Below are 13,405 nucleotides of genomic sequence, written 5' to 3' on the forward strand. Positions count from 1 at the left end.
AGCAATAATCTCAATGATTAGTGATCAAAGGGAACCCCTCCCATAATCCAAGGAGTTTTCCTTTGTAATATAGGTTTAAATGGAAGCATCAGAGAGAGGACATTTTTGGGCTACCTTTCATAATTCACATGATTAGCCTGTTCCTTTAGAAGCAGTGCCTACAAGCGGACGTATAATGTGATCACATTCTGCAACTCTTTCTTTAAATGTAAATCGTTATTAAGTTCACTCATGCAGAATTCCAACTTAGAATCACAACCTCATGAAAAGTATCTCCATTTCTGATGATGTTGCTAAACTATTATTCTACTCTTAAAATTAACTTCCAAACATTTCAGAGATTCAGTCTTTCGGGCATATGTTTCAGTTGCTGTGGATCAAACCCAGCAATCAAAGTGTAGGAGTAAGAGTACCTTACTTGTTTTCCCCATTTTCTTTTCACAGCTAAAAGATTTTCTGTAAGTTAAAACTCTTGTCTATCCTCATAACACTCAAAATTTAACAGATGCATTTTTCTTGCTTATTTTGCCCACATTAAAATCAATGGACATAATCATAATTGTATTTGTAGTTAAAGCAGCTTAAAATAACCGATTATAGATGCAAATAATATTAATGTTGAATTGGTCAAATACGTTAAATCTTTTATATGTTTATTGTGCAGTAGTAGCATTTGCAATAACTGCCTGGTGTCTTGAACGACAACTAATGTGGGTATCTAAAATGATCCATGTTTACATGGTAGAAAGTATAAAATGAGTCAGAGTAACTACATGAATGGACCTCTAAAAAAATACCATCACTTAAACAATCACTTGTTTGAAAGACACCATAAATGTTCATAAGAGATTGTTACACATTCATACACAATTTCATTGTCTATTATTTATAAATAATAGTGCAGATATGTAGCAAAGAACCCAAGAGATCTGTATTTTGAATTTCAATACTATAATTTAACTAAATGTTCAATAACTCAGATTGTTACTCAAACGAAATAGGCCTCATTGTACCAGGGACTTTTTATTCATAATGCATACTTTCATTGCAACTACTGATATGGGAATAATAATATCCATAATTACTTCAGAAGGCCTGCTCTTAAAAGATGAACAAAGCCTTTGGTAGAAAAAAACATGCCTTTACCTTTGAGCTTTGGTGGAAATAAAATTTTACATGACCTTTTCAAATGGATTTGCTTCCTGTCCTAAAGGAAATACATATTTTGAGGGCTACTACTAATGTCCCACAGCACAGAAATTATTATTCCAATTTTTATAACTTTACTTTTATTTTTTAAAATATAAAAAGTGATAGTTGTGTCAGTGGCTTCTCAGATTTTATTGTCCTACCTTGTACAACACAAATGAGAGAGGGTTTATGAAAATTTCAAGCTGCCGCCAAAGCATAGTGACTTCTTTTCATGGACCAGATGATAAAATTTACAGAGCAATGGTCACTAGATAATCACAGTGTAAAACAGTGGCACACAGAAGCCACATACCTTGCAAGATCTTCATATTCTTTACCAACAGATTGCCATGAATGTACTGGCCAACCCAGTTTTAATACTCTCATGAAAAAAGAAAAAAACTACCCTATCCATCACCAGGTAGCTTCATTATTTTTTTTAACTTTATATGTTGTACACCTTTACAATGGGCCCTTACGTCAACCTTATAGAGGAAGCCCACTTCTAACATGGCCAAAATGATAATGTGGAAATCAAGAAACCTACAAATAGAGGATTTTAGTTTTTTGTTTACACTTGGATGTGAACTATAATCACATCTTGATTAGGAGTATGTGTTTTCTTTTTCATTACAATTGTATACATTCCTTTACGGGAGAAACTCCTGAACTTAAGACATAACCCACTGAGTAAAGGAAATACTGTTTCCTGTTAAAATAATGCTAGTTTAACTTGCATGGAGCATATGCTATACACAAGATTAAAATAATTTTAGAAAGAAAAACATCCAAAATAGGAAGAAACAAAAAATATTTTTTTCCAAGTACACCTTTGGAGTTTAACCAGACAATGCATTTCTTAGAAACTACAATTGAAATAAATATATCATCTGCAAAATCTAATCTCCATTTAACCACAATTTACCTCTTGCACAGTTTACATAATGGTGCATCTCAAAAGAGCTGACAAGTGGTTTGTTAACAAAGAATCTCAGTAATAATATGAAAAGAAATCTACATTGACAATAAATGATTAAAAACTAGTGAATCTCTCAACTGTACATTAACCTGATTATTTTTTTAGGAGTTGTGTTATGAAAAGCACCTACAAAACAATTCTTCATGAGCTTGCCAAAATTACGTAGCTCACTAAGAAATGTTCCTCTTACCACGCAATGCTTTTTTCAAAGGCATTATTTAAAATGAAATTCGATTTGTGATGGATTTAAAGTAAGATATGTCAGTTGCTGAGGCTCCTCTTGTGTTTTTAGCTAAACTGCAAGTCACATACACAAATGGTGTCCTCTTCCACAGACAAATCAAATAAATTCTTGATTTTAACATGAGGCCACAAAGTTGGAGTTTCTATCAAGAAGCATTAACATTGTACACAAACTTTTACTATGGAATATGTGGCAGTCTGCAGGGGAAGAAATACTGTCAAGTGCTTCATCAAACATTCTGCCACTCTATTTGGGAAACAACAAGGAGCATGTTGAAATGCATACGTTCTCAGACCAAAATACCTCACTAACTAAATTAAACCACCAATGCCTGATCTTGAGGAGCTTTTGAACAAGAATACTCCAACTATGTTATAGCTGAAAGAAGACTGTGTATTAAAATGTTCCTGCTTTTCATACTTGGACAACTGGCAATAATGTATCCTCTTAAGCCTAAAATAGTGCATACTCACACATCACTTCATGCTTTAAAACCAGCATAATAAACATATTTTTTTTGTGGTAAACTTACAATTTGTTATTTCTAAAGCTTTAATGCATCTAATGGGACTTTATATTCAAGCAAACCACAAACCTAACCTGTAGCTTTCAATATATACACATCTCAGACCTGCCTATTAAAACATACACAGATAATCTTTATAAAGTATGTACATTTCCACATCTTGCAGTAACATTTGACCTGCCACTGTTGTTCTTTTACATATTTTCTGCACGTTAATATTTACAGGAGAGTATGAAACAAACAAACGCACACACCTATGATACAGTAAGGCTTCTAAGTCTCAAAGATGGTGCTAAGTCATTCCTGACTTTCCTCCAGTAATATTCCAACATACTGTCAGAATAAAAAAGCTAACAATAATATTGCTGAGACATGATGTTATACATGGCATGATACTCTAATGATAAATAGTTTCTTTTTCATTCACACAGTATTCTTATTGGCAGGCTGTACAAGAAGAGTAGGCAGATTTCAGCATTTATGTAAACTATAACAGTAAATCGCAAGGAACCACTCTGTTTGGCAAGGACATCTCAATACCTTTTGTGACAGTAACAGTTTCACCCATATGCCATGTTATCATTCAGTGCTGTCATTGGGTGATATTTTATCTTCTGAAGATGACGATGGTAAGATAATCTGTTGGTATCAGAGATGAGATTAAGCTCGGAAGTTGATTTAATGTCCTCAAGTCACTCAGTGGTTCCACTTTCCCAAAACACACCTGGCACAGCTAAAGCAGTACTATGACATATGCCTGCAGAACTGTGTGCAACCTTTTCTATTTATTCATCAGTGACCTTCTGGAATGTTCCTCAGACTCTTCACCTTGGTTGGTAAAATTGGTAATTGTTATAAATGAATAGTGATAACTGAATAATTCCATTTCACAAAAAGAATACCCTCTGCTTTGATGCCACATAGCCACTTTGGGAAATCCTTAGAATGCTGCATTGGTGTTTTGTCCTCTGTGAGCAACTGCAACTTTCCAAAGTTCTGCCATGTAAATCTTTCATTTATAAAAATAAAATGAACATAATATTTAATAAAATAATAAAGTCTTTCATTAATATAAATTTTTGCTGTGGGAAAATCCGCTATGAAGATGTACCTCCACCTTTCCACAAAAGAAACTGATGTCGATCAAATAAAAGTGCAAGAATTCAAGGAGGATATCTCCAAAACCCACAATGCCATGTCCAAAATTCAGGTGGGTGGCTGCTAAAGACAGTCTTTACAAAGTGCAACTTGTCCTTTCATATAGTCTCTACAGGGGCAGACTCGTTTGTGGCTGGGATGGGAGCCTGCGCAGCTGAACAGTAGAAGATCTCCTTGAAAAACACAGTGTCTTCTTTTCTCGTCGAAAGAAGGGACCACTATATCATTTGCAGATTCCACGGACTGGCATTCCACACCAAATCTAAAAGGAAATTAATGGGAATTTAATAATGTTAGAGGCTTACATGCGCATAGTAACAGCTTCTTGATCATGCCTTTCTTGTAAAGCATCCTCTGGTTTGCTGTTCAGCCAAAAGCAGTCCTGTGCAATAGTTGAGCAATTTTAATTCAAAACATAAAGAAACCTACAGATTGCATCACACTGAAAATTCTTTCTCAATATAGAATATAGAATACAGGTATGTACAACATAAGTACCAGGAATCTGTTCAATAGTTCTTCAGCCAATGTCAGAAAAAGTATTTGCTCATTTGCAATACCTGCTGTCAGACCCCGTTCAAGGGGGGCATGGGGCAATCAGGGGATACTATTCCACAAACATCAGGTTGGAAGTAGTTGTTTCTGATATCCTTGGATCCTTCCTACTAAGGCCCTGCAAAATGGGCCAAGAACAACCCCTTCAGCACTTGACTCTCAATGGTAGCAATGACGAGCAGTCACAGGCGTCTCAAACAGGTAGTGTGGGAGTGACTGAGCTCACAACTCAATAATCACACAGCAACACAATATTGAATCGTCCAACTCAATGCTTTACTTTTCAAAATAAGTACTTTATTACACACCAAAACTAAACACTAAACAAGAAATAATCAGCAGGCACATTTTTGTGAATCAGGTGCTGTGCTAACTGATATAGCCAGGGGGATTAGTGGGCTGGGCCCTCTCGGTGCTCAGCACCAGCAGTTCACAAAACCAGGTTCTGAAATCATCTGTATCGGGCCCTTCATTTTCCCTCACCTTCAATATAAAAAGTACATGAATTGAGTGAGGTACCAGCCTTCCACAGCCCTTGAAAGAAATTCAAGAAAACTGCTTTGCTATGTATGCAGGCACGACCAGGAGCTATGATCACCTGATAGTGACATGAAAGCGCAGACAGCAGCATCTGCTGGTGGTCAGGAGGGGTGGTGGGCAGAGCGCGGGATCTAAATGTAACAAATAGGCAATGATTAGCTGATAAAGATGCTGCTGCTGTCTAGTTTTTAGCATTTGCTAGATATTATTCAAGGCCACAAAAAATAAATCATTCCGTTAAAGCCCTTGTGCCTCCAGAATTGCCTGGAAAGGGTCCTCACTACAACTGATGCAACATTCTATTGAGTGTATTTTTTTCCTAATCCAAGGCACTCTTGAGAAACTCTTGGGTCTAACGTCCTGCTTTACTGAAACACAAGGCAACGGGAGTTTGCGAGAGGCTAGGAAGATTTATGCATGGATTCTGACACTCTGCTATCACGAAGCTGCCTTTGTCTCTCTAGCTGCTGTGCACGCTGGGGACTCACTCATTGCTGCCTGTGCCTCGTGGAGTTTTTATCTCTTCATTCAGTACCACTGGTTCCTCACATTCCCATGGCTGCAAAGACTTTCCGAATGAAAAACAATCCTTCCCATAGCTATTAAGCATCATATCTCTGCATTATATTTTCCAAATCGGAAGTGACGTTTCAGTGCCATTCACTGATGGATTAACGTAACCCAAACAATATCTGCTAGACGTTTATACGCAGAGTATGAAAATAGGCAGCCTGTAGTAACTACCTCATAAAATATGTATGTTGTTTAAAAATACCAGTATTTTTCCGAAAAGAAACTCATTTTCAGACTTAATATTCCCAAAGCACAGATGAATGTTGCTTCATACATTGTAATATATTGTTGTTTATGATTTGTGAAAGAGATGTTTATTGTAGAATTTGTGCAGGCAGGAATCCTAGTCGCCCTGTATTAGGACACACCCTTTGTCCCAAAGGTCATGCTCCTTTAAAGAAGTCCTAGTTACGCCACTAACTATTTCGTTCCACTTAAGTATTTGTAGCCCTAAGGTGTTGGGTCTTGTGACAGCCATACTCCTACCCTTCTGCTTGTGGGTGTGAGGCTTTCACTGAGGCCCTACTTCCAGGTGCCAAGTTGTGGGGTAGTGGCACAAGGTAGCCTCACCAGTCTCAAGTTCAAAGTGACATTGTATTAGCCACAGTCATACTTGTTTGAGTCACAGCAGCTCAGATCTAGCCATGGTTGCAGTTCTTGGTGTAATAGCACTGATTTAATGGCTGTGATTCCATTGTTGGCACCTAGAAAAACAACCAGGAGAGTCTGATGCCCACTGACGCCTGGGGTATGCAGATTGTTGTGAAACGTTTTCCTTGCTCTGACAGATCCCACAAGAATCATAATATATTGCTTCTGGTGGCATTTTCTGGACAGGTATAACTCCGGAAGGGTTGGAAGGCTCCTGGCCGCTTTCAGCAGCCAAGTTCACTTCAGGCACCTCAGGTCAGATGGACAGCATCTTTCAGAAAGGCAACACTTTAAATGTCGTCCCTTGACCCCTGTCAAGGTGGCTGCCATATACACATGAGCTCTGGTTGCTCATAATAAACTTGAAACTGAAGCAAAATGCGAGTCAGGTGCATCCCACGTTCATACAGGCAAAGCAGACAGAAAATGAGGTTTCCCATTCTGAAATGTCAGAACCAATTTAGGATGGTTCTTCTTTCAAGGGTGCTCTCTAGGCTGCTCTCATGACAAAGCTTTTGTGCAGAGATACTCCTCACACCAAGGTAGTCTCCAGCTTGGAGACAACAGGGGTACAAAGAGGTGTGAGGTTTATGCACTTGGCTGTCATCAGCCACACTGAAGTGTGATCAGGGGAAAAATAAAAGGCAGCCTCACCTAAGGGCTCTCTTTCACCTTAAACAACAGAGATTGTAGTACCACCCTTCACCGAATGACAATGCTATAGACAAATTTCTCTTAGCAAGAGCCAAAATGATTTTCTAAAGGACCCTTGTCTCCTCTCTCCCCACTTTTATGTCCAGGTCTCCTTTTTTCAGCTCCAACAATGCTAACGGTTGTCCCTTGTTAGAAAGGAAAGTTTATCACATCATTTCACGTTGATCTAGCCTTCATTACTGAATGGGTTAATATGGACTACTAGAACATTGGAATGTTGGGGGCTCAATTGCAGACAATGGAGTGCTCCAGGCTTTTACTGACTGGTAAAATCCTGGACCGTCAACATTCCAATGTTCTCTTTGTTGACAGCACCAGCTGTGAACAAAGCCTCATGGAGCCCGGGGGGATTTTAACCCCTCGGGCGTCGTGAGGAATTTGTTTTATTTGATAGAACATTCTGCCACTCGAAGGCAGAATGTTCTAACAGCCTTAGAACCCGCCATAGCGGGCTCTACCGGCCATTAATGGCCCTCTCCCTTGTTAAACGCGAGAGCGGGCCTTTAATGGCCCGGTACAGCAGGTTCTAAGGCTATAGTAGGATTTTTTTTTTTTAATGTCTAGAGAAGAGGCACAATTTGTATGATACTTGTTTCGGACAGCAAAAACCTATTTAAATAATGGGCTAATACGGTATTTAAAAGACATAACAGGGAAACTGTGGCTCAAAGATGTGCTGACTACAGGAAAATAACTCAGGAATGAAAACACGTTCTGAGGCATCATAAAAAAAGTGCCTTATTGTCCAAAGATAGCAGGACATTTTAGATTCTGAAATACTGCACAGCAGGCAAAAGGATTTAAGAATTGGTGCTGGAAAGCATATCTTCACAACGGGGAAAAAAGACACACTCCCACCGGCGCACAACAAAACCTTTTAAACACAGGAATTGGTAAAGCATTAATCGAAGAAGTACAGCACATTCTGAAGAGGCCTAAAAGCAAGCCACGACCTAAACAAAGTACCATTTGAGGTATGTTTGTTTCTTACTAATCAATGGATATAGGTTTTGTGTAAAATATTCAACTGCATATTTTCTATTGGTGTGATTCGGAGAGGCATGTGCTGATTCCGTTATGATTCCAAGGCAATAACAAGTAATTCGGCTGTTCCAGGTCCACCTACATTTAAGGCACTTTAGTGAAGTTAATAGTTCATTTTATTTTTTTCGGTTTGAGAAACGAAAGAGGAGCACAAACTGATGGTTTATGTATAGTATGGTTTCACAGAAGGGTGTATTGAGTTGAAAACATATCGAAATCTAAGGTTGGCTGGTGCAAAACGCATGATAGCTCAAGGTGGTAAAATCTATACTGGTTTATTTATATTTACTTTTGTCTGTTTTTAACAATGCGAAGAAGGTAGTCTAGTATCATAGCGCTTTACATAGCAAAATGGCAACTCAGCGGTAAGAGCAAGTTATAAATCTTTTTTTTTAAACGGAGCAAATCAAACAGGCATGTATTAAAAATTTGAGCAATTAATAAAGACATATTGAGGAAACAAGGAATTGGGCCAATATGTGCATCAACTTCACAGAGAGACGCGAATATTAGTAGAGGTTAATGTAAATCAAAGGAAAGAAAGCAGAACAACATACAAAGAACAAAGTGAAGACGCTGAAGATTCCAACAAAGGGTTGGGTCCTAAAACTGTACACAGGATTATACGTATTTACTAGGATTAGTGTTAAATGAAAACAGCTACAAAGATAAGGTAGTCATCAGTATCAATAGGGACGTGTGAGATCAGAGAACACGATGGAGAGACCCGGTGTACCCATTAACCCTGGAAGGTGCAGTGATAAGTAAAGTTCCAGCAGAACACAGAACAAGAGAAGACAGACATCTGTGACCTAAAGCGAAAGAGAAGAGTGAACTTTTCTAGGATTAAACGTTTATGTCATTCTTGATGGCTGACATGGAGGCTATAGTACGTAGAGCAGGAGGCACAGCATCCCATTTTTTGAGTAGACACTGCAAGAAGGATTTGTTCCGGATGCATTTCCTGTAAACACAGGGGTTACCAGGAAGACTAAGCTAGAGTTGATGTGAATTTCCAGACACCTTAAGCGTATTCATCAGTTAGTGGGAATGATCATAGTGAAGCAGTTAATGCACTATACATGAAACCATTTGAGATGGTGTCCCCTCGCTAGAACGCCAACTAAAGGATTGCCGAAAAGGGGTGATGAGACTGTATGTCCAACTTCTAGTGGTCAATTGAACTGCAGAATGCACAGGCTTTGAGAGGTGCAAGGTGGATTTTAGGGTAGTCAGCAAGTATGGTCTTTACATAATTCAGTCTGGAAAGGCCAGTGCTTGAATCACATCTTTAGGGCTGTGCTACAGAAGGAAAGGTTTAATCCCTAGATCAGTCTTAATTGAGGATTGGCACAGCTGGCCATGGTGTTGGTACATTTCTGGAAATTGAGCTCGGAATAAAGAATTAACCCCAAGGATTTAACACTTTCATTAACAAAGAAGAGCAGCCTAAGATGTTAATAGGTTCGAGTCACAAGATATGGTGAAATAAACTCTGATCTTCAGGGTGAATTTGAGATGATCAGTCATCCAAGACTGTATATTGTTAGGAGTGATGGCAACAAGAGTGATATTAGTGGAAGATAAGTCATTCAAATAAAGTTGTGTAAAGGTATGAGCGATCCTGATCTCTGACTGTCAGAAGGACCAAGAGTTCAAAATCCCCTTTTATTGCATTTAGGTTACCCCTAATGTAAGCCCTATGTAGCCCATAGGGCAGGGTGCTATGCAATGAAAAGGTATAACATTTAAGTTCTACATGTCCTAGTAGTGAAAAAAACCCAATTTAGTTTTTCACTGCTGTGAGGCCTACATTTCAGATAAGATAACTGTAATGATGTAACATGGCTCCATGCCAGAACACTGGGCATGGAACCAGCTTGTTCTGAGGTTCTGTCATGCAGGGTTCTCTGCATGACAGTTGATATGCTGGCTGTTGGTTGAGGCTGTAATAAATACCTCCTACCATATATCTTCATCTGGTGTGGATTCACTTTATTACACTGGCGACGATTGGGCGGAGAAAGGAACACAGAGGAAGGGATAGCCTCAACAACAACAAAAAAAGAAGAGCACCCAAGGTACCCAAACCAAGATGTTCACCTTTGGTTTGTAGAAGTTTACCAAAAAGTCCATGGGATGAATTAGCTATCGATATTGTGGGGCCATTGCATGGAGAACATCAGACTCCTTACCTGTTGGTGTTGCTGGATTTGTATTCACGATGGGTGGAGGTGAGTTTGGTGAGAGAGATCACTTCTCAATCTGTGATCAGTTTTTTAGAATCTGTGTTCAAACGCGAGAGTTTTCCTAACTCTATTCTTTCTGACAATGGTCCGCAGTTCTGTTCTGCTCAGATGGAGGAGTATTTTGTAAAATGTGGAATTGTACATAAAAAAATTGCGTTATATCATCCAGAGGCGAATGGTGCTTTGGAGAGATTTAACAGGACTTTAAAGGAGAGTATACAATTAGCAAAGGTAAACTGTTTAGTTTGGAGAAAAGAACTGCAGGGTCGTATAACAGCTTACAGGTACACTCCTCATGCATCAACGGGGAAGACTCCTTTTGAACTGCTCAGGGGAAGGTCTCCAAATACTTGTTTGTGTCCTGGCTGGATGGTTGCTGGGAAGGTTTTGAAAAACAATGGTATTGGGGAATGGAGAGACAAAGAAGTGTCTCTGCAAAGCAAAAGGAAGATTTATGTTGATAAAAGGAATAATGCGAAAGTTACAAATTTTGAGGTTGGAGATAAAGTAAAGGTCAAAGCTCCTGTTGGGTGTCAAAATTGGTCAAAATATACCTCTCCAAAAACTATCATTAAGCTGTTTAAAAATGCTGTCAAGACGGATGATAGTCGCATCTGGAATCATAGTCGTGTAGCACATTTTGGGGGGTGTGGTGTGGCCGACAGGAGAGATGATACTTCTTATCGTTTTCCCTCTGACATTGATTTAAGGTCTGATAATACTCGTAGGAGTGTCAGAACACGCAGGTTTCCTTTACATTTGCGTGATTTTGTGTAGTTCTTTCTACCCTCTTTTAATTTCTGTTCAAATGTGTTTTTTGTTCTCATGTTATTTCTGTTCTAATGTAAAGAGGAAGAAGTGTAATGATGTAACATGGCTCCATGCCAGAACACTGGGCATGGAACCAGCTTGTTCTGAGGTTCTGTCATGCAGGGTTCTCTGCATGACAGTTGATATGCTGGCTGTTGGTTGAGGCTGTAATAAATACCTCCTACCATATATCTTCATCTGGTGTGGATTCACTTTATTACAATAACATTGGGGTTTCCTTATTACATTTAATAAGCTGCAATTCCTAACTGAGAGGAGGTAGCTAGTTTGGTAAATAGGGAATTGTAATCATAAACCCTCTTTAATGTTAAAGTCGGATTTTCATTAAGATTAAAAAAATGCCACCTTTAGAAAGTTGGCATTTTCCTGCCCATAGCCCTTTGTGCCTGTAGCCTGTTTTCGGTCACATGATGAGTGTAGCTGACAGACTGTGAATTCCCGCCAGGCAGTCACACAACATAGGGATTAGGTGTGTCTCAATGGAACATCAACTGGCAGGATTGGGGGGGAGGGAGGTGGAGCTGAGCACAGTCCCACTTGCCTCTAAATAGGCTGGACCCTGTTTCCTCATAATCGCCTAACAACCCTGTATTGTCACTGCTACTAGCTTGGAGCCAGAGCAGGGGAATCAGAAACGTTCATGCAAATAACCTTTCCAGAAGATTCTCCCACCTTCCAGGTGAAGGGCAACAAGGTATAAAAACAGGACCTTCTGAACTACTGGACCTTCAGAAGGACTCCTGGAGGACTGCCTGCTACTGTGACCTGATGTGCACTATGCTAGACTGCAGCTGTTCCTGGAAGGACTGTCCTGCTACCTGAAACCTGCCTTGAACCGCCAGAGGTCAGTCCTGCTGTTGAGCCTAGCATTTACACCTGCCCTCAAGACTAACAGAAATTACTCCAAGGGCTAGTATGCTGGCCTCCTCTTCAGAGGCAATGGGACATAACATACTCCCACCATCTTGAACCCACAAATGGACCAAGCCTCAGTTAGTACTGAACCCCCTAGGAGGTCTCCATCCACTCCTGGACCCTTGGTTGTGTTGCTAAAGGTTCCCAGATGGGCATTTGCCAAACCTGATGACTTAAATTCTGTCCAAAAAGCATTCTGAGAACCAGAGCAGAACGGGACAAACTTGCTCACCTATCCGCCCGAGGTGAATCATCTGCCTGGATGACTTTGCTGCTTTTCCTACTACATTCTTCACTGCAGCAGCGATTCTGTTTCAGTGGTCCTTTGCCATAGGGGTATCTAACCTTGTAGACCTGTCTCCGGCTGCAGCACTCTGCTTTGTCTCGCTGGAGATTGTCGACTTCCAATTTGACAAATAATTCCAAAGGTAACAATCTTTACTGTGGCTTTACTCCAGGACCATCCGACAACAACGTTCTCTCCTTGGACACTCCTGCAGCCTTGCCCTGCTGAACTTATACATCCTCAGACATTTTTCTTCTGAAATTTTTCTAAGTCTCTGGCGCTTTACAGGCCCAAACTACTACTTGTAATCGAGCAGCGCTCCATCGAGGTTAGACTTAATTTCCTACTTTTACCCAATCTTGTGTGACTAGATGTCCGAGGTTGGTGCTTTGATCTTTTAAGTGTTAGATTTCACTTAAAACTTAAAATAATCTTAAACCCAATTCTACTGATTGCATTTTTGTCCTTTTGGAGTCAAATAATGTATTTAAGTTCACTCTATTTTCTAAATTGATTTGGGCATTTTCTTGTGTTGTGTTTTCACCTTTATACATTGCCTCTAAGTTAAACCTGACTACTTTTTGTGCAAAGTTACCAAGGGTAAAGCACAAGATAATCTAGTGACTTTTGTGGTTTACCCTACAAGGGACTGTGGCTGTTGCTTGATCAAGGCTCACACCCCAGTCAACCAACAACCCAATTTGTCACAGGGATTAACCTAGACCTGATTCCTACTACACACACCAAAGCTGAGACATTTAGCTCAGCCTGGTGGGAGCACTAAGGCTGCTGCAGTGGGATCACCTTGAGTGATACTTCGGCATCGATCATCATAATTATTGCTACCAGTGTATGAGCTTTGAGTCGAGAGCTCCGCACACAGAAGCAGCAGCCAGGTGCATTTCTGTCTCTCGATCAGTGTTCCTCCTTGTGCCTCTTTCATGTTTGC

At 39.8% G+C, this 13,405-nt stretch overlaps 1 protein-coding gene across 2 annotated transcripts in view; it reads right to left on the reverse strand.

The window, feature by feature from the left end:
- Positions 1–439: 439 nt before the first annotated feature.
- The window catches only part of MGAT5 (alpha-1,6-mannosylglycoprotein 6-beta-N-acetylglucosaminyltransferase), a 599,358-nt gene continuing 586,392 nt past the window's right edge, over positions 440–13,405 (reverse strand). The window contains exon 17 of one of the 2 annotated variants that reach the window (XM_069224676.1): positions 440–4,360. In XM_069224676.1, the coding sequence (XP_069080777.1) occupies positions 4,162–4,360 (199 nt within the window). In that variant the 3' untranslated portion in view covers positions 440–4,161. The remainder of the gene's footprint in view (positions 4,361–13,405) is intronic. The other variant, XM_069224675.1, reaches the window with a different exon arrangement.

This window comes from Pleurodeles waltl, chromosome 3_1 (assembly GCF_031143425.1).
Source record: "Pleurodeles waltl isolate 20211129_DDA chromosome 3_1, aPleWal1.hap1.20221129, whole genome shotgun sequence".
NCBI classification, from domain to species: Eukaryota; Metazoa; Chordata; class Amphibia; order Caudata; family Salamandridae; genus Pleurodeles; species Pleurodeles waltl.